This window comes from Balaenoptera borealis, assembly GCF_965194805.1.
Source record: "Balaenoptera borealis genome assembly, chromosome: 1".
Lineage (NCBI taxonomy): Eukaryota > Metazoa > Chordata > Mammalia > Artiodactyla > Balaenopteridae > Balaenoptera > Balaenoptera borealis.
In genome coordinates, this window is record NC_138860.1 from 155,649,700 (window position 1) to 155,677,147 (window position 27,448).

At 41.8% G+C, this 27,448-nt stretch overlaps 1 protein-coding gene across 8 annotated transcripts in view; it reads left to right on the forward strand.

The window, feature by feature from the left end:
- ATPAF1 (ATP synthase mitochondrial F1 complex assembly factor 1) overlaps positions 1–24,369 on the forward strand; it is a 34,907-nt gene extending 10,538 nt beyond the window's left edge. Inside the window, exons 5-10 of one of the 8 annotated variants that reach the window (XM_082366442.1) lie at positions 1,573–1,623; positions 2,802–2,849; positions 6,362–6,457; positions 8,135–8,242; positions 14,545–14,618; positions 23,436–24,369. In XM_082366442.1, coding sequence (XP_082222568.1) covers positions 1,573–1,623; positions 2,802–2,849; positions 6,362–6,457; positions 8,135–8,242; positions 14,545–14,618; positions 23,436–23,571 — 513 coding nt within the window. In that variant the 3' untranslated portion in view covers positions 23,572–24,369. Of the gene's footprint in view, positions 1–1,572; positions 1,624–2,801; positions 2,850–6,361; positions 6,458–8,134; positions 8,243–14,544; positions 14,749–16,323; positions 17,355–19,666; positions 21,614–22,396; positions 22,961–23,435 lie in introns of those variants that run through there. The other 7 variants (XM_082366448.1, XM_082366441.1, XM_082366446.1 and 4 more) reach the window with 7 other exon arrangements.
- The last annotated feature ends 3,079 nt before the right edge of the window (positions 24,370–27,448 follow it).

Sequence of the window (27,448 nt, forward strand, 5' to 3'; positions counted from 1 at the left end):
GTTGATTCATAAACTATCTACTAATATAAATTAAATAAAAATAAGCGGGATATGCTGTCCTTAAAATGAGGAGACAGTGTTTTGACATGCAAAAAAAAAAAAAGAAAAAAAAGAAAAGCAACCTTACTGCATTGATAGAGTGATTTGCCCAGGTCCTAGGAGGTAATAGTCCTTCTGTGCTTTGTGTTGGTGAGATCACACTTTGATTAGTATCTTCAGTTGCCCCCCTCCACCCCCATTTTCATGGGAATGTTGACAAAGCAGAACAGCTCTAAAGGAAGGTGACCCAGTCTTCAACACCAGCTCCCTCAGGTGTCACCTTGGCTATGATGCCTTCCCCAACTTCTATGCCTTTGCTACTGCTTGTCATTCTCTGCTTAGAATGTGTCTCTTATCTTCTCTCCTACCTGTTTATCTTCCCAGACTCCCTGTTCACCTGGCTAACTCCTGATCATTCTTCAGGATACAGCTCAGGTGTCCCTTCCTCTGGCACTTGTTCCCTAACTTGGATTAAGTGCATCTTTTTTGCCCTCGGAGCACCTTGGCTTTGGTTTGCATTGTAATTCTGTTGTGCTAAGCACAAACATTATTTCAGTAGTCTTCAGAGTAATCCTCTAAGGTTAATATTACTGCTATTTTATTGATGAGTATATTGATATAATTTAGTGATTTCCAGTAGTTTTCCCAAAGTAGCATAGCCAGCAAATGATAGGAGCTGGGATTTGCATCCAGATCTGCCTGACTTCAGACCCTGGGTTCCGAATGACTGATCCTGGCTCTCTGAGAGGGCCCACAGTTGGCCGGACAGTGCGTGTTTTGGGAGAGAAGAGAGAAGATATGATAAAAAAAAAAAAGCTTGTCTATTACACACAAGGCACACCTTGGGAGAAGTGATTAACAAGGTCTCAGAATCCGTTTCTCTGATAGGAATTTGTTATTAAGAGTTACAGTTTAGGGCTTCCCTGGTGGCGCAGTGGTTGAGAATCTGCCTGCCAATGCAGGGGATACAGGTTCGAGCCCTGGTCTGGGAAGATCCCACATGCCGCGGAGCAAATGGGCCCGTGAGCCACAATTACTGAGCCTGCACGTCTGGAGCCTGTGCTCCGCAACAAGAGAGGCCACGGTAGTGAGAGGCCCACGCACCGCGATGAAGAGTGGCCCCCGCTTGCCACAACTAGAGAAAGCCCTCGCACAGAAAGGAAGATCCAACACAGCCATAAATAAATAAATAAATTAAATTAAAAAATAAAATAAAATGCGCTTTATTTTCTATACAATTTTTAAAGGATACACTCCATTTACAGTTATTACAAAATATTGGCTATATTCTCCAGGTAGTGATGTGAGATTCTTTAAAAAAAAAAAAAAAAAGAGTTACAGTTTAATCATCTAGAAGAGTCGGTGGTATTAAATCTTTTTTGTAATCATGTACTAGTAATAAAAGTATTAACGTTGGGATTTCCTCCCTGTTATCAAATAGCATATTACTCTGAGCAATGAAAGCTGTCACCACTTCTTGGTACAGGTTGAAAAGATGACTGATGTGTCACAGACACTCTCTTTTTTGTACAGATTTGGCAGCAGTATTTTGCAGCAAAAGATACAGTCTACGCAGTTATTCCTGTAAGTAGTTTGGCGGGGAAAATGAAAGTGTTATAACATGAAGGTCAGGGCTCTAACCTTAGCAGGCAGTTGCTTTTACTTTTCCTATGTTTATTGCCTCTTGAGAACTTACATTTATAGCTCTGAGGGTTTTTATTATGCCCTAAGCACCAAAGATTGGGAGCTCCATATGGTATTTTTATGGCTTTTGTTTTTCATCTTTCTGGTTTAGAAATGTCTCTTTGAGTCAAGTCTCTGACAAGGGAGCATGGTGTAAGTTTATGTTGCTGAGCAATTTCCAAGTGTCTTTTATTTCTTTTTGGTGTTTTCCAGCCAAGCTGTTGGAATTTAGGACAGGGCCTCTGGCCTAGCTTTCTTCCCTTCCTGTCTATGAGTGACCTGTACCTGAGCTGACTTGGAGCTTCCTCCTAGTCTTTTTTCTGGCATTTCCCCTTAGCAAGTGGCTTTTTTTTTTTCCTTTCTCAAAATTGCTTTCTTGGAGATAGTAACGGGCCACTGCTTGACCATTAAGATCTGTGACTGGGAAGGAATGCTGCTGACTTCTTCTGGTTTATGTCCTGCTGCCTTCTACCAGAAGAAAGCATTTAATGTACTGGGTTATCAGCTAGTTCTTTAATTGTTCTTCTCTGAAGAGGAAGTAGCTTTAGGTTAAGTTTATATCAAGCACCCAGATATATACTGAACTTACAAGTGTAAATTTAAGGAGGAAAACTTACAGATGGAAAAATAAAGCCAGACCTTTTGGTTATTGTGAGAGTATTGCTATCTTTTATTTTCTTCCTCTTTTACATATATACCCTTTCCTTTCATGAGTCCAACATTCAGAAGGGTCGGCACTTTTCATGATATTTTAGGTCTCCAATGCTGACTCGTTGTTTGAACAGGCCTTCTTATCTCTCCCTGGACAAACTCAGTGACCTGTTGTCTCTGACACTGGGCAGAGTCCCCTGAAGAGTTAGAGCATTTGCAGTATCCACTCTTCACACATAATTCTGATATTGAACAGGAAAGCATACCTCTGCTTTTTCCTCTTTGTTGTAAGAGGGATTTGTAAATGATGGAACTTGGGATTGTTTTAGTTGTATTTTAGTTCTAGAGTTCAGTCTTGGTGAATTTAAATGTGATTGTGGCCTTTTATGTTTTCTTGTTTTTGAATTTTATTCTTTTCTAACCTACAGAAAGAGAAGTTTGATTTGATCTGGAACCGGGCTCAGTCCTGTCCAACAGTAAGTGTCCAGTGACCATATGAGGATTGCTTATCAGTGCTGCCAGACAAGGATATTTCCTAACCAATCTCTTCATGCTCCATACCATCTCACATGTTATAGTTATTTAACAAAGACGCTCACATGTTGATTGGACTGATAAGTAAGATTTTTAGCCTTATGAAATCATATGGATTTGGCCCAATAAGCCTGTGGCTGTTTAGCTCTCTGAAACATCTCAGCCCTTTCTGATGTGGATCTTAATTTATTAATATAAGTGAATGTTGGAAGCAACACCTGAGACCTTAATCTTTTCAGCCTCCTTTAAGTTTCTCTTTTATTGACAGTTTCTTTTCAGTTTTGGCCATGCTATTTTGATTATATATACCTAAAAGGAATTATGAAATTGTTACTGGGGTATTGAGCCGCCAGAAGACCTAAGAGAAAGGGAATAGGTGAGATGGATCAGCCGACTTGGTGTCTATACTAATTTCTAAGATTCTCAAAAAATGTTTCTAAACATTGCTGAGAGAAAATAAAAAACATCTAAGTAAATGGAGAGATATACTGTGTTGGACGACTCAATATTGTTGTCATTTCTCTCCAAATTGATCTCTAGATAAAATATAATCCCAATCAAAATCCTAATAGGCTTTTTTTTTCTTTTTTTTTTTTTTTTTTAAATTGACAAGCCAATTTTAAAAACTTATTTGGATATCCAAAGGACCTAGAATAACAAAACAATTTTGAAAAAGAAGAACAAAGTTAGAGAACTTACATTACCTGATTTCAAGACTATGTTTTCATAAAGCTACAGTAGTGAAGACAGTGTGGTAACAGCATAAAGATAGACAAATAGATCAATGGAACAGAATAGAGAATTCAGAAGTAAACCAATGTATGCATGGTCAGTTGTTTTTCAGCAACGGTGCCAAGGTAATTAAATAGAGAAAGGATAATCTTTTCAACACATGTCCAACAAATTGTGCAAAACAATTTGAGTATCCATATGCAAAAAAAATGAACCTCTACTCTTACCTCACACAGTATCCAAAAATTAACTCAAGATCTAGAAAAAAAAAATCTTAGATTGAATCTTAGTGACCTGGGCTTGGCAGAGATTTAAGTATCGATACATCACAAAAAGCACAAAACCATAAAAGAAAAAATCAATAAATGAGATTTCATCAAAATTAAAATTTTGTCTTTGTATACCCATGTTCATAACAGCATTAGTCACAGTAGCCAAAGGGTAGAGGCAACACAGGTGTCCACTGATAGATGAATGGATAAATAAAATGTGATATATACATGCAGTAGAACATTATTCAGCCTTATAAAGGAAGGAAATTCTGACACATGCTACAACATTCATGAACCGTAAAGACATTATGCTAAGTGAAATAAGCCAGTCACAAAAGGACAAATACTGTATGATTCCACTTATATGAGGTACCTAGAATAGATTCATATACAGAAAGAAGGACAGTGGTTGCCAGGGGATGAGCGGAAGGCAGGGTGGGGAGTTATTGTTTAATGGGTATGGAGTTTCAGTTTGGGAAGATGCAATAAGTTCTGGAGATGGATGGTGGTGATGGTTTCACAACAATGTGAATATACTTAATGCCAGTGAATTGTGCACTTTAAATGGTTAAAATGGTAACTGTTATGTCTATTTTACCACAATAAAAAAATTAAAAATTTCTACTTTTCGAAAGACATTGTTGTGAAAATGAAAAGGTAAGCCACGGACTGGGAGAAAATACTTGCAAACATATATTGACAAGTTACTTGTATATAGAATATACTAAAAACTCTTACAACTTTATAAGAGGACAAGCAACCCAATTTAAAAATGAGCAAAAGAGTCAGACAATTCACCAATGAAGTGCAATGGGAGTTATAAGATGTTCGGCATCATTTGTCATAATGGGAATGCAAATTAAAACCACAGTGAGATACCACTAAGATGACTAAAATTAAAAAGATTGACCATACCAAGTGTTGGTGAGGATATGGGACAGCTGGAAGTCTAATATATTGCTGGTAGTAATGTAAAATGGTACAACCACCTTAGAAAACAGTTTGGCAGTTTCTTTAAAAGTTAAGCATATACCTGCCATAAGACCCAGCCATTCTACTCCTAGATATTTTCCCAAGGGACTGAAAGCATATGTCCATTCAATGACTTGTACACAAGTGTTCATAGCAGCTTTATTTTTAATAACCAGATACTGAAGATACCCAACTCTATCACAGGTGAAAGAATAAAGAAATTGTGTGTGTGTGTACATATACATCATATACAATACATATATAATGGAGTAAGATTCAGCAATAAGAAGGAATGAACTATTGATATATGCACCAACATGGATAGATCACAAAACAATTGTGCTGAGTGAAAGAAGCCAAACCAAAAAGAAGTATAGATTCTGTGGTTTCATTTATACGAAATTCTAGAAAATGAAGACTGACCAGTAGTGACAGAAACCAAGTCAGTGGCTGCTTAGGAACAGTTGGAGAGAGGGAGATATGAATTACAAAGGAATTTTTAGAGATGATAGATATGTTCATTGTGTTGATTGTGGTAATGGTTTCACTGTATACATATGTCACAACTATTCTAATTGTACACTTTAAATATATGCAACTTATACTTCAAGTATACCTCAATAAAGCTTTAAAAAAAGTGTTTACCCATTAGGTAGGCACTGATGTTATCTCATCTAATAATAATAAAACAGAGCCTTAGTGGTTAGCAGTAAGGAGACAATTCCATGACTAATGCATATTGGACTGATGATACTTTGTTTTGTTCTGGCACCATTCTCTTCACCACTCCTCCCCAATTCATCTTGAGCATAAAACTTATTATTTCTTGGTGTTTAGAGACATGCTTCAGTATCAGCCTCAGATAGTAGAATATGAAGTGATTACAATAATTGTGACAAAAATTAATGCAGCAGCATTAGAAAGTTTAGAAATTGAAAAAGACCCAAAAGTTCATCAAAAGAAGGATAGATAAAATTGTGGTAAATTTCTGTAGTCACATTCCATATAACAGTGAAAATAATGAATTAGGAGTTATATTTATCAACATGAGTAAATCTCAGACGTATGATGTGAAGTAAAAAAAAGCGAGTTGCAAAAGTATACATATAGTTTGATACGATTTAAGTTTTTAAACATGCAAACAGTACTATTTCTTGTTTATGGATGTATACCTATACATTAAAAGTATAAAAAACTGAAAGGGAATGACAGACACCAAATGCAGTTTAGCTGTTATACTGGAATGGAATTATAATGGGTTTACAGAGAGAGCTTCAATTGGATCTCTAATGCTTTCTTTCTTAGGTGGGTTGGGTAGTGTATGAGTGTTTGTTATATTATCACATATGAATTTCATAATTTAAAAAAAGTTTTTAAAACCAAACTTTGAAGAAGTGGAGTGAATGACACAGGTGGTTGGACATAGAGCAAATGATTTTATTTATTCATCTGTCTCCTCATGTATTTGTTTCCCACAGTTTCTGTGTGCACTACCAAGAAGGGAAGGTTATGAGTTTTTTGTCGGGCAGTGGACAGGTACTGAACTCCACTTCACTGCACTTATAAATATTCAGGTAGGTGGCCTGTGCTCAGCCCCTAGATGAAGGAGGCCTACCCTTTTGTGGTATTATGAGCCCTTGCTGAGGCTTGAGGACACAGAATATGTACTAACTACCAGCAGGATTTGCTGTAGCACTGATGAATTGTCATACTTTGTTGGGCTAGCTTTTTAGGCCCCACTCACTACCTAGAAATTGAAACGATCCCAAAACACGTTCTCTGACTATTTCTGGCTCTCTCCTCTCTTCCCCATACATCTATAACATTTACTGCATGTACCTCACTTAACAAACATGGGTGAGTCATTATGGTTATCTTTATAACCTTAAGGTAGGCTCTGTGTCTTACATGTGTTTTATTAACCAAGTCAGCACTTTCTAAGGTGCTAGATGCATAGTTTTCATTTCACAGATGTCGTTTTGTTTGCTTCCCTCCTTCCTTTTTCTTTGTTTTACTCCCAAGTATTACATTAAGAAGTTTGATCCAAAGCATTTGAAGCTTTTGAAATAAAAGTATTTTAAATGAGATCATCACTAGGATTGACATTCTATATTTGGAGGCTGAATCTGGCAAAAACAAGAATGTATTATAATGGCTTTGAAGTTGGGGTAAAGGGAGCACAAAACAGAATGAGAATTTGCTCATGACTGTAGCCCTTGTGATTGTATCCAAAACTTGTATTTGTTTTTAAAAAAAAAAAGTAGAAAGAAAAGAAAAAAAATAGTGGGCTCAGAGAAGTTAGTTCACAGTGCTAGTAAGTGGTAGAGCTGGGTTTGCTTGACTCCAGGTTATTGACTCCAAAGTCTATGAACTTAACCATTATGCTGTTGTGTTGGAAACTATGCTAGGACTGCCTTCGTGAAGCTCATATACAAGTATAGGAAAAAGATCCAGAAACATAATTATGACCAAAATGATAGTGTATTTGAAGTATGTTCAAGAGAACTGAGGCTGAACTATTATTAAGAGTACCCTAGCAATAATTAGGTATTGATAATTAAAAGGACTTTTGCTGAAATTTTAAAGATGAAACCCAGAGATCTTCTGAATGTATAGTTATTTCCTTCTATACTATATGATGGCTTAGGCTTTGAACCTAGCCTCTCTTCCTAGTCTGGAGTGGAGGTCTAGTCACCACTGCCCTGTCCATTCTTCATGAAATTATGATGTTCCCATTCTTTCCCCCCTTCCTCCCACCCAGATTATATTTTAAAACTGCACATTACAAATCTGGCCCGTGTGCAAACTCTCCAGCTGTTCGCTACAGCTTAAAAGAGCTCAGTCCTCAGAGCCAGCCAAGGGGAGTAGATTTCAACTGTGAAATGCACTAGTCCATAAAAGCGGCAATTACACAGGCATATTGCTTTCTTTAGGACTTGACTTGGTAGCTGCTTGTGCCGTTTTGTTTTTAAATATATGGCCGTGATGAAGGATTCACTGCCTACTGTAAACATTTTCCGGGAGAAAAGCCAAACCTTTTTCAATTGAAGACACAAATAACACTGTGCAAGCTGTCAGTTTCGATGTGCCTTGGCAGACCTGGCCACCGCCACGTGCCAGTCCTCCGACTCACCAGCCACCCAAGCGGCTGTTAAGAGCCAGAATTCCCTCCAGACTCTCTATTGCTGTGAAGTCGCAGTTTTGTTGTGGTGGCACCTTATTGAGCCTTGATTAAGTGTTCCTCCTTACAGACCCGAGGGGAAGCTGCAGCCAGCCAGCTGATTTTATATCACTACCCTGAACTTAAGGAAGAAAAGGGCATAGTGCTGATGACAGCAGAAATGGATTCCACGTTTCTGGTAAGAATCAACTTTTACCTTTTTGGATTTACCTGGTGACCCTGAAGGTATTCAGATACAGTTATATGGTATCTGCACTTGTTACCTTTCTAAAATCCAGTAATTCTGACTCCAAGACACATCTGGCCCTAGGGGTTTCAGGCAAGAGACTATGGACAAGTAAATGGCTTCTTAAATGTAGGGAAGAGTTCAAAGTCTAGAATAGTTCTTAATCTTTTATCTTCCTCCACACTGTTCACATGTACAGCATTCATCATACATAGTGAATTTCCTTCCTCCTTTTCCCATTTCCTGGGATAGAGCATTGACCATATGCCCATTGGTAATGATGTCTGTTGTGTTTGTTCTTTACATATCCAGGGCCAGGAGCAGTTTTATGATTACTGTTCAGCCTGTTCGTGTAGTCCTTGCTCATTTCAGTCTCATTTATCTGGCAGAGTTTAAGTTCAGGATGTCCTCAAGATAGTGGGCACTTAGTGCCTCTTCCTCCTGAGGTTCTTTATTACAACACCCACTTATTTTTCCTCTGTCTCTTAATCAACTGCAAACAAGAAAGGGAAAAGTTATGGTACTCAGCTAGTATCTCATAGTAGCAGTAAGCCCCAAGTCTAGGACATAATTGAGACTCTACTTCCTTGTCTGTTATTCCTGTAACTGTTCAGTCCCATTTCTCCCATTCTTCCTTCTACCCATCACACTCAACTGGAAGTCACCCAAAATCCTACCCAGAAGAATGGAGTTGCCATTAACTGAGACAGACAAGATTGCAGGCGGAAGAGGTTTGGGAGGAAGATCAGGAGCTCAATTTTCAACACGTTAAATCTGAGATGCCTATTAGATATCCAAGTAGTAGGCAGTTAGATATATGAGCTTGGAGTTCAGGGGAGAGGTCCAAGCTAGAGAGATAAAAATGAGAGTAGTCAGCATACAGGTTTTTATTTAAAGCCATGAGACTGAATGAAATCACCAAGGAAGTTAATGAAGGTAGAAAAGAGAAGAGGTCTAAGAACTGAGCCTTGGAGTGATGAGGAAGCATCAGCAAAGAAGATTAAAAAGGAAGAGTCAGTGAGATAGGAGGAAAACTAAGATGGTAGAATCCCCTGGAAGCTAAGGTAAAATGTTTCAAGGAACAAGGGTGCTCAACTAGCCAAATCTCACTTGCTGGTAGGGCAAATGAGATGAGGACTGAGAATTTACTAGATTTCACAACATGGAAGTCATTGGGGACCTTTATAAGGGCAGTTTCAAAGGAGTGGTAGGACAAAAGCATGATTGGAGAACATTTAAGAAAGAATGGGAAGAGAAAGAGTAAGCATAAACACGTCTTTCAGGGGATGTTTTTGAGAAGGGAAGGAGAGAATGGGGTGTAAGAAGTGGGGATGAGAGTGTGTTTTTGGTTTTGTTTTAAATGAGAGAAATAACATTATATGTATATGCTGATGGAAAGATCCAGTAGAGAGGGAACTATTGATAATGCACGAGAAGGAGGCTGGAGAGTTGTTGAAGTGGTGTTCTTGAGTGGAGTGAGTCTTGGGAATGAGGGGTTGATCTTTGCCAGAAGTGTAACAACAGGAGAGAAACCAGGATATAATGACACAAATACAGTTAAACGAATAGAGGTGGTGGTAGCTTGTAAGAAGTTCTCTTCAGATTGCTTAGGGAAAAGAAAGATCGTCAGCTGAGAGTGAAGATGGAAGAATAGGTGTTGGACTTTTGAGTGGAAACGAGAAAGTGTGAAATTGTTGTCTAGGATAGGCCCATGAGTTGAGAACGTGTTCTACATCTTTAAGTAGTTGAGGAAACAAACAAACAAACAAAAAACTAAAAAAGAATAATATTTCATGGCCTGTGAAAAGTATATGAAACTCAAATTTCAGTGTCTGTAGATAAAATTTTATTGGAACACAGCCATGCTTATCATTTACATGTTATCTATGGCTGATTTACCTCTACAGCAGATAGTTGAGTAGCTGCAACAGAGACTATAGGGCCGTAGAGCCAAAAATATTAACAGTGTCTCCCTTTCCAGAAAGTGTTTGTTGATGTGTGATCTAGGAAAATGGAAGAGAGAATGGCTGTGCAGGTACAAGCACAGAGAGGGAAGATCGAGAGTTGGATTTAACTAGGATTATGGTTTAGCCAAGTGATGTAATGAAGTAAGATAGGGACCAGGAAGTTAAAAGTGAATGCAAAGGAATGATTGTTATTATTGACAATGGAGTGCAAGTTGGATAAAGAGGGAAGTGGAAACATGAGAAAGGTTAGAGACAGAACTGCAAGTCCTACTTGAGTTAAAGGATTTTTAAGTTTGGGAGTGAGTGTTAAATATAGGAAATAGTAGACACAGTACGGATGTTTCAAGTTGAGATTTGGAGGGGATATAGTTATCAATAATGATAAGGTTTAAAATTTGACCACAGGAGTGAGTGACATAGATATTGTACTGCATTTTCTGATCTTCAGCAAAGCATAATATCTAACTGTATTAGAAGTGGACTCTAGAGGTCAGAGGAGACCCTTTCTGTTTTAGCATTTATACCACCTCACCCTAGTGGTCTCAAACCCATAATTATTAAAATTTGCTTCCTAGCCTTATAACATTTAACATCATACCAGACAACATACATTTGCCTTGTATAAGTCAACTTGACTATGAGTTTCTAATGTAGTACAGAATTAGACATGTTAGAATTTAGTGTAGAGATACATGATTCAGAGATGGGAAACCTAGAAATGTAATATAAATATATGATCCCCTGCACACTCATGCATGAGTTTGCACTTTAGGCATAGTGTTTCCAAATACAGTAAAGCAAATGGATAGAAACACCTGGAAACTAGAGGTTTCTTCTGAACTGATTTTAATGATGAAAATTTAGTATAGTATTAGAAAGCCTTATTTGGGTCCACATGTGTGTCAACAGATGATTTCATTGGAAGGTAGTAAGTGTTAGGATAGAGACATGCACAGCGTTGGGGGAGGGGGCAGGGGGAGCGTTCCTGGCCCAGAAGGAGGAAGAAGCCTTCCTAGAGATGACACCTGAGCTGAAACTCAAAGATTAGCAGGAGTTTAGCAGGGTAAAGTGGGGAGGGGGAGGGGAATGTTCCAGGTGGTGGAAATAGAATACATAAATGCTAGGAGGCATAAAATGACTTGGGGTATTACAAACAGTTTGCTGTCACTGGTATGTTAAAAATGGAGGTTTGGTGGGTTGTGTTTAAAGGATCAGCTTTATCCTGTGGGCACAAAAAGATCATTAAAGGGTTTTGAATGGGGGTTGACCCATAAAGAGTTGGATTTTAAGACCATTAACCTTAAGTATTTGCTTCCTAAATATTTTTTAGTTCTAGCCTGGTCAGTGTGATCATTTAAAATGCAGTTGCAGGGGCTTCCCTGGTGGCGCAGTGGTTGAGAATCTGCCTGCCAATGCGGGGGACACGGGTTCGAGCCCTGGTCTGGGAGGATCCCACATGCCGCGGAGCAACTGGGCCCGTGAGCCACAACTACTGAGCCTGAGCGTCTGGAGCCTCTGCTCCGCAACAAGAGACGCCGCGATAGTGAGAGGCCCGCGCACCGCGATGAAGAGTGGCCCCCACTCGCCGCAACTGGAGAAAGCCCTCACGCAGAAACGAAGACCCAACACAGCCAAAAATAAACATAATAAATAAATAATAAATAAAAATTTAAAAAAAATAAAATAAAATAAAATGCAGTTGCAATAGTCTGGGCAAGAAGTAGTAAAGACCTAAACTAGAGCAGTGGTAGTAGGGATGGAGGAGAGAGAATGACTCCAGAAATATATAGGGAATAAAATGGGCAAGACTTGGTAATTTGATTGTAGCTATTAAGATTGAAAGAGAGGGAGAAATCAGGTTTGTTAATAAACCTCCTTGTTGAGCAACATAGGGAATTAATATGTTTATCTTCTTGGGTCTTGGAACGGGAAGAGACTACTGTTTCATGTTGAGAGAATAAAAGGCAGGGAATGAATAAGTGGGCAGGGGTTGGGGTGCAGGGGAGCTTTCCATAATACTCCATGAGAGACATTTGCACATATCTCCATATCTTAACTCTCTACCCACCATTCTAGTGGTCTTCAAACTAGTGGTCAGAGCCCTTTATCCACACAGAATCTTATTATGTAAAACCCCAGGATATAACAGCTGAAAGAGAGGTGAAGGGACCAGAGGCACCTCCACCTAGGACTCTGCAGTTTGAGCAGCACTGTTCTAGAATGTACACAACTGAAATTATCCTTACCTCCACCATCCTAAGCCTCAGAAAAAAGTTGACTCACAGGCCCTACGGTTCAGGGCCTCAGAGAGTGGTGGGATCTGCCTCAGATTATGCACTTGCTTTAGAGATGGTTTGTTCTTGAGGCATGTTTGAATATAAGAAAGGTAAAAATGATGAAGTAGAGTTATCAACCTTGATCAGTCTTAATTATTTGCCCCACCAGAAATACTATCAGGGTGAAGTGGAGGGAGTACCAGCCTGGGAGTCCAGAGGTCTGGTCCTTGCTCTGCCACTTGTTAGCCATATGACCTTGGGTCCATCCCTGACCCTCATCTGCTTTGGTTTCCTGGTCCATTAGATGAGGACTGGGTGATCTCTAAGGCCCCTTCCAGCTCTAAAATTCTATTAATTTGAAATAGCCAGCATTTTGGAAAATGGCTTTTGATTGAAGATCCAGTCTCAGAGATCAGTGCCTGCTTGTGAGAAATGACCTGCAAGGCCCATGGGAGGGAATGGAGGTGAAGCAGGTTGTGGTATTTATAAACCTATTTTCATCACTGTAGCTAGACATAGCACACTTTTGACAGTTTTAGTAGGAATTTTCCATTATCGTTTGGGGTTGGGTTTTGGCTGTGTGAACATCGTAATCGTGAATAAGTGCCTCTGATCAGCTAGCACTAGAGAATGTATAGGAAGCAAAAGTAAGAGTTTTTGAAGTAAATCTCTTGTAAGGTTTCAAGAGTGTAGCCTGTGTCCTGACCCCACTTCTGTTACATAGAGTGATCTGGTCACCATTTCCCTGCTACTGAGCTTTAGAGAAGGTGGCCCCTTCTTTTCCCTGGGGCTTTGCAGGTTGATTAGTTAGAAATGACTGCATAACAAATTACTACTCCAAAACTTAGTGGCTTAAAACAACAAATATTTATCGCCTCACAGTTTCTGTGTGTCAGGAGTTCAGGAGCTGCATAGCTGGGTGTTTCTGGCTCAGAGTCTCTCATGAAGTTGCTGTCAAGATGTTGGCAAGGACTACAGTCATTTGAAGGCTGATTGGGCTTGACGATCCACCTCTGACCCCACTTGGATGGCTGTTGGCAGGAGGCCTCATTTCCTTGCCACACTGGCTTCTCCCTAGGCTACTTGAATGTCCTCCTGATATGGCAACTGACTTTCCCCAAAGCAAGTGATTAAAGAGAGATAGCAAGACAGAAGCTACAATGTCTTCTGTGACTGAATAGCAGAAGTCATTTTTCATCATTCCACTTCAGTCCACTTGTTAGAAGCAAGTCACTACGTATAGCCAACACTCAAGGAAAGAGAAACGAGGCTCCATCACAGGGAAGAAAGAGTGTCATAGGGAATCCCCTGGCGGTCCAGTTGTTAGGACTCCTCACTTTCACTGCCAAGGGCCTGGGTTCAGTCCCTGGTCAGGGAACTAAGACCCCACAAGCCACGCAGCACGGCCAAAAAAAAAAAAGAAAAAAGAAAAAAACATTGTGTCATAGACTTTACGGACAAATTGTAAAACTACAGCTGGCTTTAGCACTACTTTTTTGACTGAGGTGGTATGAGGAACAGGTTTTATTCAAGAGTATGTCTGGTTAGTCAAGAACTTAGTAGTAACTCACAAACTGGTTCATGGAACTGGGTAACTATTGCTATTTTTTTCCCCCTTGAGATAAACTTAATAGTTACTAAAGAACTGAATGAAGAGGGAAATTTTTAACATATGCATTAATTTATTAGCAAACATTCACCAAATTTCACTGGGTGCAGGATGTAAAAGAAGCACATACTTTGAGAAATTCACACAAAGGAAGACAGACAAAAAAGAAAAAGAGGAAAAAAAAGGACAGATACAATACAGTATGATACATACTATGTTAGAGGGACGTGTAGGGTAATTTGAATACACAGAAAAGGGGCACCTCACCAAGACTTGGGATGTCAGGGAAGCTTTCTGCAAGCAGTGACTCCTGGGTGAGGGCCCCCAACTGCCATAGGACTTAGACACAGCGCTTCATGGCCCTGTGCTGGAAAGGACCTGACTGTTCTTTTTACCTTTCAGAATGTTGCTGAGGCACAGTGCATTGCCAACCAAGTTCAGCTCTTCTATGCCACTGATCGAAGAGAAACCTACGGGTTAGTGGAGACCTTTAACTTCAGACCAAATGAGTTCAAATATATGTCTGTCATCGCTGAATTGGAACAAAGCGGACTTGGAGCAGAACTGAAATGTTCTCAGAACCAGGATAAGACTTAGAGCTGTAAGGTTGGTTTACAGAGTCTGCTCAGCCCTGGATAGTCCTGAGCCTACCCACCCCTTGACCTCTCGGGAGCTCAGCATCTATAATGAGCAGTCTCTAAGGAGCTGCCCTGTATGCCTATTGCAAGAAGTAACATGGAGGTGAGCCCCATTACTTGATTGTCAGGAACAGAGGTACCCAAGCATTCTGATCATTATCTCCCAGCATACTTGAGGTTTCCTTTTTAAGTGTTTGAGGTCATAACCAGAGACAGCCAAGGATCCACAAGATGGTTGACTTGATTTTACACACTGTAATAGTATATTTGTTTTCTGGACATTTTGACTGCACAGCTCCCAAATGATTAGTTCCTCATCTTTATAAACTGTGACAGGATAATAAGCTTGAAGACCTGCTGTAGTTAGATGTGGGCTTTACATACTCTTCCCACTTGGCTGGCCAAAGGCATCACCCAGATATCCTGTTAGACTCTAGAACAACCAGATATTGCCATCAGGATTAAGACTCCGTCTAGATGCCCCCAGAGATGGCTTTAGTGTAGCTGGTTTGAAGTATCAGCAGATTTCAGTTACAGTTAAACGGGTACAGTGCCTGCTGCCTGCATATTTTTAAACTATGGCTTGTGGCACCTGCTTCTCTAACTCTGCCTGTTGGAAGCTGTGTATTTGGAGGGGCTGAATCAAGTGCAGTATAAATAAATCAACACTTTTGTAAAGAGAGGATGAATCCAGATTTGCTTTTTTTTTTCTTAACAACTCTAAACCACGCCAGTATTATAGAAAAGGTTGGTGGAAGCAAATGTACCCATATTGGGTGTGGTAGCAATAAAATAAAGTCTGGCTTATAATCTTTGTTACACTAAATAGTGAAATCTAAGCTGTGTGCTATCCATAGCGTCAGTACTGTGGGCTGATTTCATCAAAACTCATCTTTGGACTCAGCAGTTGCTTGAAATGCCAGAAATAAGAAAGAAGCTCTCCAGCGCAGGAAACTCAGGTTTGGTTAGTAGTGCCACTGTTGTGGCTCCAAGCTCAGCGATAGAAGCGGGTGGCAGTTACACACCAGCCTTCTGAACTCGAGGCCCCAGAGCGTGTCCCCGCCCCCAGTATTGTTGTCAGCCGCCTCGATTATAATACCTTTCCTTTTCTTCATCTAACATGCTCCACTTTGCTGCTCCTGCCTGTGGTGTGGCGAATGACAAAATATGGTGAGTGGGAATGTAACCAGGATTTGCAGTTTGTGTGTGTGTTTTCTTTATTACAGGAGACTTTTTATAAGTTGGGCTTGTCCCCAAGTCCTTTAAATGGGGTTGGACTTCCCATTATTTTCTGAGCTGTGTTTATTTTGCTGTACTTCTGAGTCTGTGTGTAGAAAGAGACAGATAGTGTTTGTTTAACCTGGAAAAGTTGCTGGTCTTTCACAATTTCTCTTAAGGCTGAGCTGTTTCCTAATGCAAATTCAGGCCTCTGTTCCTGACAGTTAATTTTTTTTGAGAAACTTGAGTCTGGATGTTTGGAGTCCCAGGAATCTTTGATATCAGGTGGAGTTACTTTCATGGATATGTTTCCTTTTCCCTCCAGATGGACCCAGGCTTTAGCCATAGTACCTTTCATAACACCTCCACCAGAAGGTGAGAAAATGATGGGGAAAGAAGTCAGAACTGGCTGCTCATTTTATTGTTCCTCCCAGTTTGCCCTGAATCCCCCACTCGCCAAAGAAGGATGTATCCATGGCCAGTTACATCGGACATGATCAGAGTACCATCTGGCTGTTCTTTATATTTACCTAGCAAGATCTGGCAAAGGACTAAAAGAAAATTGTTACGTTAATCAGTCCCCTGGTACAACATGGTGTTATGGAAAGTGGACAGGCTTTACGGTTAAGTGAATCTAGATTCAGTGTTGGGATTCATTAGCTCCAAATGTTGAACAAATTATTTAAGCTCTCTAATTCTGTTTCTTTATCTGTAAAATGAGAGTAATAATATCTACCTCACAGGATTATTGTGAGAATTAAATTAACTTATATAGAGACTATATAGAGCTTAATAAATGTCAACTCCCTTCTTCCTCCCTTCTTGCCCTACCTCTCACCGAAGGCCAACACAAATTAGCATTTCAGATGTGCAGAGCATTCTTCATTCCAGTTTCATAAGCAAACCTTATCTCACAGGTTCTCAAACTTTAAGTTGTAGTGGAATTACCTAGAGCACTTTAGAATGCAGACTCCCAGGTCCCAAAGCCCAACCTGCTGAAGTGCTGGGAATCTGCATTTTAATATGTGCTCCAGATGATTCTGATGTAGATAATTAGCCAGCCACACTCTGAGGACCACTACCTTATCTGTTCTTCACAAAAAATACCCATTAGCCAGGTCTCTCATTCCTGTGGACATGAACCGTAGAATCCGGTGCCTCTGCTCTTTGCCTCCTGTAGGGGTCCCCTCAGCATACGCTACATTATATTTACTCATGTATGTATCTTTCCCCCAGACTGTGAGCTCCTTGAGGGCCAGGGTTTATCTCCATTCTCAGCACCAAGGACATGGTCTGGAACAGAGAAGATACTCAGGTTTTTGTTGAATAAATAAATGACATGGATTTTAGCCAAAACATTATCTTGTTCTGTATATGCTTATATTTAAATAGTTTGAATTTAAGAGGCTCTCTTGACACACAAAGGTCGAAAACTTAACTGAGTAGGAAGATAGCAAGTTAAACACAAATTCTCTGTATCTCAGCTAACCTCCTGCACTTCTTTGGTGGGCTGTCTGCTCAGTGCAATTCAATAGTCGCTCACAGAGCACTTCCTCTACAGCCTCTGAGTTAGGTGCTGACACAGTGGAGTGAGTACGATGATCCCTGCACTCAAGCTGTGTTCCAGCCAGCCACCACCTGCGTCTCTTGCCTCTGATTCTGTGCCTCACATCTAGCGCCTCGTAAGAGTTTGCCTTGTCTTGTTCTGATGATGTTTATACTACTGTTTCTTTCTTCCCCAAGCAGTTGGGAAGCAGGAGCCACATGCTCTGTTTTTTGCAATCTCTGCAATACTGACCTGTTGTTCAGTCTTGGAGAAGAGGTACAAAGGCCCACTCCCCCAGCCATTTAATTTAGAATCAATTCAGCATTCACTAATATTTATGGAGCACCTATTATATGCCAAGCACAATTATAAGAAACTGGGGAATACAGCAATGAAGGGGACAACTAAGGCCCGTGTTCTCATGGAGCTTATATTCTTGTGGAGAAGACAAATGAATAAACCAACAAGATTATTTCAAATACTGAAAATTTTGAAATATGATAGAATGTGGAGTGAAGGCAATAACTTAATGTTCAGGAACACCATCTCTGCAGAGGTGACAGCTGATGCTTGAGCTGGGGAAAGTACCAGGTAAAGAGATCAGCAAGTGCTGAGGCCTTGAAGCAGGGCCAAGCTAAGCATGCTTGTTTCTGGGCACAGGTTTAAAGGTTCAGTCCAGCGTTGATGAGCTCAGAGTTCAGTGAGGCAAGACACTGACATGAATACTAGCTACAATACAAGGCAAACTGACCAGTGCCATCTCAGAAGAGGGGCAAGGAGGGTTAGAGAGCACTACTGGGTGCTGTGGGGGATGCAAATCTTGCTAGACCATGGTAGCCGCCCTGAAGCACCCATGGCTTAACAGGGAATAAAAGGTAGATGATATTAAAATCTCAAAGAATATATATTCCATCCAAGAGACAGGAGGCACTCTGAGTTCAGAGTTGGTCTCAAAATATATACACGTTAACAATACCACTAACATCTATTATTGGGGGCTTATCATGAGCCAGGCATGGTACTGAGCCCTTTACTTGGATTGTCTCAGTCCTTCCAACAACCCAATGAGATCAGCAGGAACCTGCTGGTTGGTGGGATCTGCTGCTGCCCTCCTTGCACCCCCTGCCTTCCCCTACCTCCAGCTCAGAAAAGAGGGCAGCTTCCCAATCACCCCAAACCCCAGCTCCAATAGCCAGCTCAGGCCTTAAGAAGTCATGGGTGTCTCTTGAACAAGCCCTTGCTCTGAGAAACAGGTGTGCCAGTTATCCTGCCAACAACTTAAGAACAGAATGCACTCATTATTATAACATTTCTGATTCATCCAAACTTTCTTTCAAGGGACATCATGTTCTACCTAAAGGAGGACCTTTTTGTGCTCTGTTTCATACCACATGGAACATTTTGGTCTTGGCAATTCTCTTAATGTGGCAGGGTGGTGGCAGCATTTTTACCCCTATTCTGCTAAAGGAGAGACTTGGTGCACGAAAAGGCAAGAGATGACCTGAAGGTCGCTGCATGAGGAACCAAGCCAGGAATAGAAAGCCGTGCTCCAGACTTCACGGTATCCTTTGTCACGCCCACGGAGCAGGTTCATCCCTCAAATCCACAGGGCAACTTCTGAGCCCTCTGGGCCCCAGGGACTGCAAGAGCTACAACAAAATCAGTTCATACGACTTATACGTCCTCCCAAGCTGCCTAGAGCTTTCAGAACAAAGTCCCTTTGGATCACCTCACAAGAGCTTTAAGAACTGGTCTCTGGTGACTTCTCCAGGCGCATCTATTGCTAGGCCCCTCTGACTCCCTTAGCTCCAGTCAGTCCGCATGACCGGCAGTTCCCCAAATACAGTGTGCTGTTCTTCCCTCTGCTCTGATCTTAGCATAGACTTTGCCAGCTTTTCCCCCTTCATCAAGTTAATTCTTATTTGTCTTTCAAAGCTCCACTGAAGCATCTCTACCAGAGCCTTCCCTGGCACTTAACCCCCTCTACGCTGTCCCCACCTGGTTGTGTACTCCCCTGAGCTTCCCCAGCATTTTGTGCTCTGCCTTTACAAGGCTGTCTCTCCCATAGACTGGACACTCCTCAGAGACACAGATCATATCTTACTGGACATTGTATTCCCAGGGTCCAGCATGAAGCCCAGCACAGAGAGAGAAGATACCAGTGACTGTTGAATAAATTCCTCTTGGATGACTGCTCAGCTCAGACCACCTGTGTCCACAAACATCCTTGTACAATGAGACCCAGCCCTGGCAAACCCATCGCGATTATGCCCCAGGCCAGCCCCAGGCAGTGGCCATTTCACTTGTTCTTACTGCAGAGGCTGCATGTGAAAACAAAGCCAAGGAGCCATCAGAGGAGGCAGCCGGTCCAGGGTTTGTAAGCAGAAGGAACTGAGACAGCGAACAAACTCGGGGAGCAAAACAATTATTTTTACCAGCCTGGCACATTCAAGCTCCTGTCTTGGCTTACCAGGGCTTAGCATTAAAAAGATCTCATACGCTCTCTAGTAACTAGTTTTCAACTGTACTTCAAGAACATCCCAACCGTTCCTAGAGGTGGGGATCCCGGGAGCCTGGTCCTTATCCCCAACTCAACCAGAGAGAAGCAAGGTTTTTGTTTTTGTTTTTGTTTTTACTGGGCTTCCCATAAGCTGTCATTTGAAGAAACCGTTTCCAAGAAAGACCGAAAAAAACCTGGTCAAGTTTAACCTCCCACCCACCACAGCAGCCCTGCCTACAGCATCTCCAAGCCATTGGGCAACTGTTCGAAAACTTCCAGGGACTGCAGGCTCTCTACCCTGCTAGCTGACCTGGGCCCTGCAGAGACAGCTCTGAGTGATTGCAAGTTTGTCCCCACCATGCACTGAAATCTAACCATCTCTCCCTCCCCTCACTGGGCTTTGTTCTGCCCCACATAGCTGGAGCCTCCCAGAAAAGTCTGTTGGCTTTTCTACCCCACAGCATCTCCTGCTGATGTGTGAAGATAGCTCTCAAGTTGCCTTGGAGTCTTTTCAGCAGATGGAGCAAACTTCTGTCTTTCCTTATATGACCCAAAAACCCAGCCCCTGCTTCTGGACCAACTCACCAGTGTCTGCCTCACCGTTGGGGCCTGGAGTTAAGCCAAAGATAATCTTGTGGGGTGACCAGAGTGGATTTAGGATGGAAGTCCTTTGGGAGTTGGCCTGGCCCACTCCGAAGTCACCTCTCCACTTTGCCTCTCCACCGTGCCCTCCCCTCACCCTCATCCCCACTTCCACCCTCAGCTGTCTTCCCAGGATCTGCTGTCAAACATGGCTTTTCCTACCTGGAACTCTTGACTTTTGGGTCTCTACACTTATCCCTATATCATTTCATCTGGCTGGTTTCAGCCCAGCATTCCCATCACATCTTGACTTGAACCTTGCCTGTTGCCCGGAACCCGTGTCCCTCCCTACAGATGTGATACTCGCTTTTCCTTGGTGCTCTTCTACATCTGCCATGACAGTAATCAGAGGTAATCAGAGGTGTCCCCTCAAGTGTTTCACTTACTCCACCCCCTCCCCACACACACACACAAAAATCCTTGCCTTGGTTTGAAGCATCATTACTGGGTCATGTTTGACTTTTGGTCCATTGTGATCCCCAGATCACTTTTGTTGTTATTTTTCCGAGATTCATGATTTGGCATGAATCCCCACCTTGCATTCTTATTTCTTCAATCTACATTTATTTTTGCATTTTGGCCCTGCCTCTGGTCAGGTGGGAAGAAGCTGACAGATCTTATATTTTGACACTGATTTCGCAGGGGAAAAGAGGAAGCACAAAGGTGTTTTCCTGAGTCTCACTTGGTGCATGACTTCCAAAAGACTGAGATATTTGCTTCCACTACCTAAGTTTCTTCCATTTGATGTTTTTCAACAATACTATGAGGATAACATTACTCTCATCTTACAAATGAGGACACTGGGGAGACAGCATCGTAGATGTTAAGAGTAAGGACTAAATTAGAATCTCAGCTCTGCCTTTGGACAAATTACTTGATCTCTCTGAGCCTTTTTTTAAAAATAAATTTATGTATTTATTTTTTGGATCTGTTTGGTCTTCGTTGCTGCATGCGGGCTTTCTCTAGTTGTGGAGCGTGGAGGCTACTCTTCGTTGCAATGCAGGGGCTTCTCATTGCAGTGGCTTCTCTTGTTGCAGAGCATGGGCTCTAGGCGCGTGGGCTTCAGTAGTTGTGGCACACGGGCTCTAGAGTGCAGGCTCAGTAGTTGTGGCGCACGGGCTTAGTTGCTCCGAGGCATGTGGGATCTTCCCGGACCAGGGCTCAAACCCGTGTCCCCTGCATTGGCAGGCGGATTCTTAACCACTGCGCCACCAGGGAAGTCCTCTCTGAGCCTTTGTATTCTCACCTGTAAATTTAAAAATTAATGGTCCTATCTCAAATTTAAGAAAGAATTAAATGATATATGTAAAGTACTTAGCTCTATACTTCACACATAATAAAAGTGCAGAGTAGTAGCTGTTAGATTAAGTACTTTACCTTTTCAAGGCACACGTCTCCTATATAGACGAGGTGGGAACTTCTGCTTCTGGAACATAGATCTTCTACTTCTAGAACACAAGTTTCTGTTGTGCTATTTTTCCTGCACTGTATTGCCATTTTCAGAAATTCTCTTCCAAGAATTTAAAGAGGCTTGAGCAATAGTAATCATGCCAGAGAGCATGACATTAGGAATTGGGGAATCTCAAGGCTGGATTCACAAGCTGGCGGGCGGGAGCAAGGAGGAGAAGGCTGGGTTAAGCCCAGACCAGAGCATACAGATTGGAGTGACCACTATTTCTCTCTCCTTAACCACCAGCTGGCTGGACCCAGTGCCCATACCTGGACAAAGAAAGGGAGGTGTGAATGCAGGACTCAGAGCCCGGGAGCTGACATCTGGGTCAGGAGCCAGGTGGCACTTGAAGTTCCAGGCCAAGGTGCAGGGCCTGCCAGATTATTTGGCTTATCAGACCAAGTTACTCCTGATTACAGACCGCTACTTACTTAATTCCTTGTCGACTCACTGCACATAACAGTTTACAGCTTAAAGAGACCAAAGCCTGTAATTTACCCACCTGGCTGGGCATCAGAAACACCTGAAGAACTTGCCAAAGACGTCGATTCTTGGGCCCCACCACTGAAATATGGATTTTTTTGGTCTGGGTGGGGCCTGGAAAACAATTTTTTTAAAACTCTAGGTAATTCTGAGGCTCAGCCTGGTTTGGGAACCCCTGCAAAAATTAGTGATTTTATAGCTGAGGAAAAAGACCCCAAACCAGGTGAAATGACTTCCCCTACATCATACAGGGTATTGGTAGCAACATTCCTTCCATCCTTTTGTTGCAAATTTTCTCTGCACTTTCGTCCCAGGCAACACAAGTGGAAGATATATGAAAAATAAGGATTTGATTATTGTCTGCTTCTAGGGACAATTTCTGGGAAGAGGCTAGCTGTTCCTAGCATGTCTTGGATGAGGACCTTGAGGGACAACAGAGGAAAGCAGAGGCCTTCTGACTCTTGAAGTCCAGATAGCTTCCTCATTCAGTTGTGAGAGCTGAGAATTCCCCAGGCCCATGACCCCTGGAGCCCAATGCTGGATTATCTGTTGCACTGGATTATTGTGCCTGGCCCCTGCAGCTGCATGGAGAATTGTGTGTTGCCTGTGTAGGCTGAAGCTCTCCATCCATCGTATGTGCATTTGCTCTCGCCTGTGGTGAGGGAGCAGAGGCGGATGATGTATGGAGAGCTGGGCAGGCAGCAATGATGGAGAATGGATGGAAACTCAGCTACAAAGCTCAGCTGGGAGACTCACATCCCACTGGAGCTGGGATTGATTGGCTGGAACTTTCTCGCCCTTCTCACTTTTTCTCAGAGACAGCAGCCTGCACTGTGTCCTCTGGGTGCCCGGGTGGAGAAGGAATTGCTCTCAAGGTCAAGGAAGCTCTGGGTATCTCAGAGGTGATCTACCACGTGCCTTATTCCCAGAGGCAGGCGACCCTCCACCCTAGAAGCCAAGTGACCCTCCGGTAGCCTTCTGTTTCCTGAACCCCTTCTCTCTGTACTTGGTCTCCTTCCTATCTCCTTCTCCTTTTCTACCCTCGGCTCACACTAAATGACGTTCTTTCTTGGGTGCTATCTGTATGGAGTATGACCTGTCCCAGCAGATTTTGCCAGGGTATCAAAGAGTAAGCAAGAAATCTAAGATGGTGTCAAGGTTACTGAGGATGATTGATGATCTTAATGCTGTTAATTGCATTAACACGGATCCAGGTACAAATGTCTGCGTTCATCTACTTTCCCAGAAGAACACTTTTAGAAAAGTGCCTACCCCCTTTCAAATTTGTTCTCCTTTCCCTAACTTACAGGGCGGGTCATGTGACTACATCTGCTAAGCGCTCAGGCAATGTTGGGCAAGGGGGTGGACCATGAATGGAGTTGGGAGGCGTGGGTTTGAGTCCCAACTCTGCCACTTTCAGGCTGTGCCCCTTGGCCAAGTCATTTCACCTTTTGCTGCCAATACTCACTTCCCATGGTTGTTGCAGGACTCAAAACCTGGAGTGATGAAAGCACTTTGTAAACCAGAAAATTCCATACAACAGTCAGTTATTGCTACAGTGTTCCAGGGGAGAAGGTAAAATAAATAAGAACCCACTTTTAAGGGTTTACAATCCAAGACAATAATCTCATGGGCTTAAGCAAGGAGCATTTCTGCAAAACACTAAGAACTTTCTGTGCCAAGGGCTCCCCCCTGAGGAGGGTTGGTTCCAGGCAGCTGGCATAAGGCAGGAAGACTTCCTGGAAGAGAAGAGCACACGCCCTTAGTTCTCTTAGCCTTGGGCAATGCTGTGCTCCTACAGCTGCTTCTTGAAAAAGGCCCAAATTCAGCCCATGACCAGCTGGATAACAACTTCGGGAAGTCACAGGCTGTACTTGCCATGGAATCCAGACTCCACGGAGTGCAGTGTGGGTCTCCACCAAGAAGTAGTTCCTGCCCACTGCCTGAATTGCTGCTTGCTGGATGTGGGGGACAGTTTTCCCACTTCCAGGAAATGAAGCCACGATGGCACCTAGGGGTTCTCCCAAAGAGAACTGCAGGGCAGAGTTTGGGGTGTCATCCTAACATGTCCAAGGCGTTCTTCCCCCTTAGGGGGATTGTCTTTCTCTCTTTCATGCCCCTCCATCCCTCCCTCTGGAGGGAAGGACAACTTAACAGCTACAGAAAGACAAATCTCCCTCCTTCCCAGGGTTGATGAGAGGAAGAAAAGAGAAAATGCATCTCCAGCACAGGTGTAGAGAAGGTTCAGAGAATGTCTATCATCATCAGTATTTATCTGTGGGCTGATCCCTTTTGCTCCCTGCTCCTCAGTTTTCTCATGTACTCTGTTGAGATTAGACTGAGTGATAGCCAAGGACCCTTCCCCTTTAAGAACCACCCCCTCTCTGACCGGCTGCTTACTAAGCATCTTCTGCAGCCTCAGTCTTATGAGCTATGAAGTGGGACACCTGGACCTAGTGGAAGTTCCTCAGAAGACTGAGGCTTTGTCATCACCTACAAAGCAAGGACAATATCTGCACCTGGCCCCAGTACAGTGCCTGCCATCAAATGAGCCCTCAGTAAATACTTATGGAATAAATGAATGAATGAACAAATGAATGAAATAGATATACTGTTTCCACCCCACCATGCTGCCTCTGTAAGATGTTAAAACTATACTAACTTACCACTTTTATTATTAGAAGACATCACCCTAGCCCTCTTGGAAGTCCCCCATTTTTACCCCACCCCACAAGTACCAATAGTATGGGGAACAGGAAGAGGTTATCTTAGTCCATCAGGCTGCTATAACAGAATACCATAGATGGGGTGGCTTATAAACAACAAATTTATTTTTCATAGTTCTGGAGGCTGGGGAGTCCAAGATGAAGGCATCCACAGATTCAGTGGCTGGTGAGGACCTCCTTCCTGGTTCATAAACAGCTGTCATCTCACCGTGTCCTCGCATGGTGGAAGGGGGAAGGGAATTCCCTGGGGTCTCTTTTATATGGGCACTAATCCCATTCCTGAGGGCCCTATCCTCATGGCCTGATCACCTCCCAAAGACTTCATCTCCAAATACCATCACAGTGGGGGTTAGGTTTCAACATATGAATCTGGGGGGACACAAGCATTCAGTCCATAATAGAGGTTCTCAAACCTTAGTCTTCTATATAAACACCACTGGGGCGCTTGCTAAATGGCAGATTCATGGGCTCACCCCAGAGACACTGAAACAAAATCTTTATGAGAAGAGGCCCAGAAATCTGCCCTTAGTGTGGTTCCTTTTTTAAACATTTTATTGTTGAAACGTTCAAACATTGAGCCAATAATAGCATGAACCCAGGTCCCTATGATCCAACATTTAAAAATTTCAACACATGACAATCTGGTTTCATTTATATCCCCACCCACTTTCCCTCCAAATCCTGGATATCATATTGTTTCATCCATATATACTTCCATTTATATTTCTAAAAGACAAGTACTTTTTAAAAATTCCTAAAATAAATAACAATAATTCCTTAATACTATCAAAAGTGCAGTCATATTCAAATTTCCCCAATTGTCTCATAACTGTTTTTAACATTATAGGAATTTTTATTGAAATCAGATTAAATTTATTCATTAACTTAGGGGAAAATCAACATCTTTTTTTTTTAATTAATTAATTTTTTGGCTGCGTTGGGTCTTCGTTGCTGTGAGCGGGCTTTCTCTAGTTGTGGCGAGCGGGGGCTACTCTTCCTTGCAGCGCGCGGGCTTATCATTGCGGTGGCTTCTCTTGTTGCAGAGTACGGGCTCTAGGCGCCTGGGCTTCAGAAGTTGTGGAGCTTGGGCTCTAGAATGCGGGCTCAGTAGTTGTGGCGCACAGGCTGAGTTGCTCGCAGCATGTGGGATCTTCTGGACCAGGGCTCGAACCGGTGTCCCCTGAATTGGCAGGTGGCCTCTTTACTGCGCCACAAGGGAAGTCCCAACATCTTTAATAATGACAGTGTTTCTATCTGAGAATGCTATCTTTCCATTTGCTCATCTTATTTTGTATCCATCAGTGTTAAAGTTTTTTCATGTAGGTTTGCATCTCTTGTTAGATTTATTATTAGTTATTTTTTGTTGCCATTGTAAGTGGGACTTTCTTTTTCCATTATATTTTCTAGCTAGCTGTAGTTTGAATATATGAAAGCTATTAATTTATGTATACTTTTGTACTCTGCTACCTTACTGAGTTCTCTTATTGTTTATAGTAAATTTTTAGTTGACTTCTTGCGTTTTCTAGGGAGACAACCTTATTGTCTGCAAATAATAGCATTTTCCTTCTTTTCCATTTTTACACTTCTAATGTCTTTCTCTTACCTAATTGCATTGGCTATTACCTCCAATATAATGTTAAATAATAGACGTGGGCATCCTCATCTTGTTTGTGACTTTAGTAGAAATGATTCTTGAATTACCGCTTAACAATTAGCAGTTTTTAAAAAAATAAATATTAGTACCATAACTACTCCGTTTGGCTCTGAAAAACATATATTTTATCACGTTAGGAAAAATGCCCTTGATTTCTATCTTATAGAGTTACTTTTAATAATCAAGTGTTGATTTTGTCAAATGTTTTTCCAATACATATGGAGATGATAATTTGATTTTCACCCTAGATTTATTAATGATGAATTTTATTAATAGTGTTCCTAATTTTTTGGTGGTTTTTTTTAAAAAATTTAAGTATAGTTGATTTACCATGTTGTGCTAGTTTCTGATGTACAGCAAAATGATTGAGATATATATATATTTTTTCAGTTTCTTTTCCATTAGAGGTTATTAGAAGATATTGAATATAGTTCCCTGTGCTATACAGT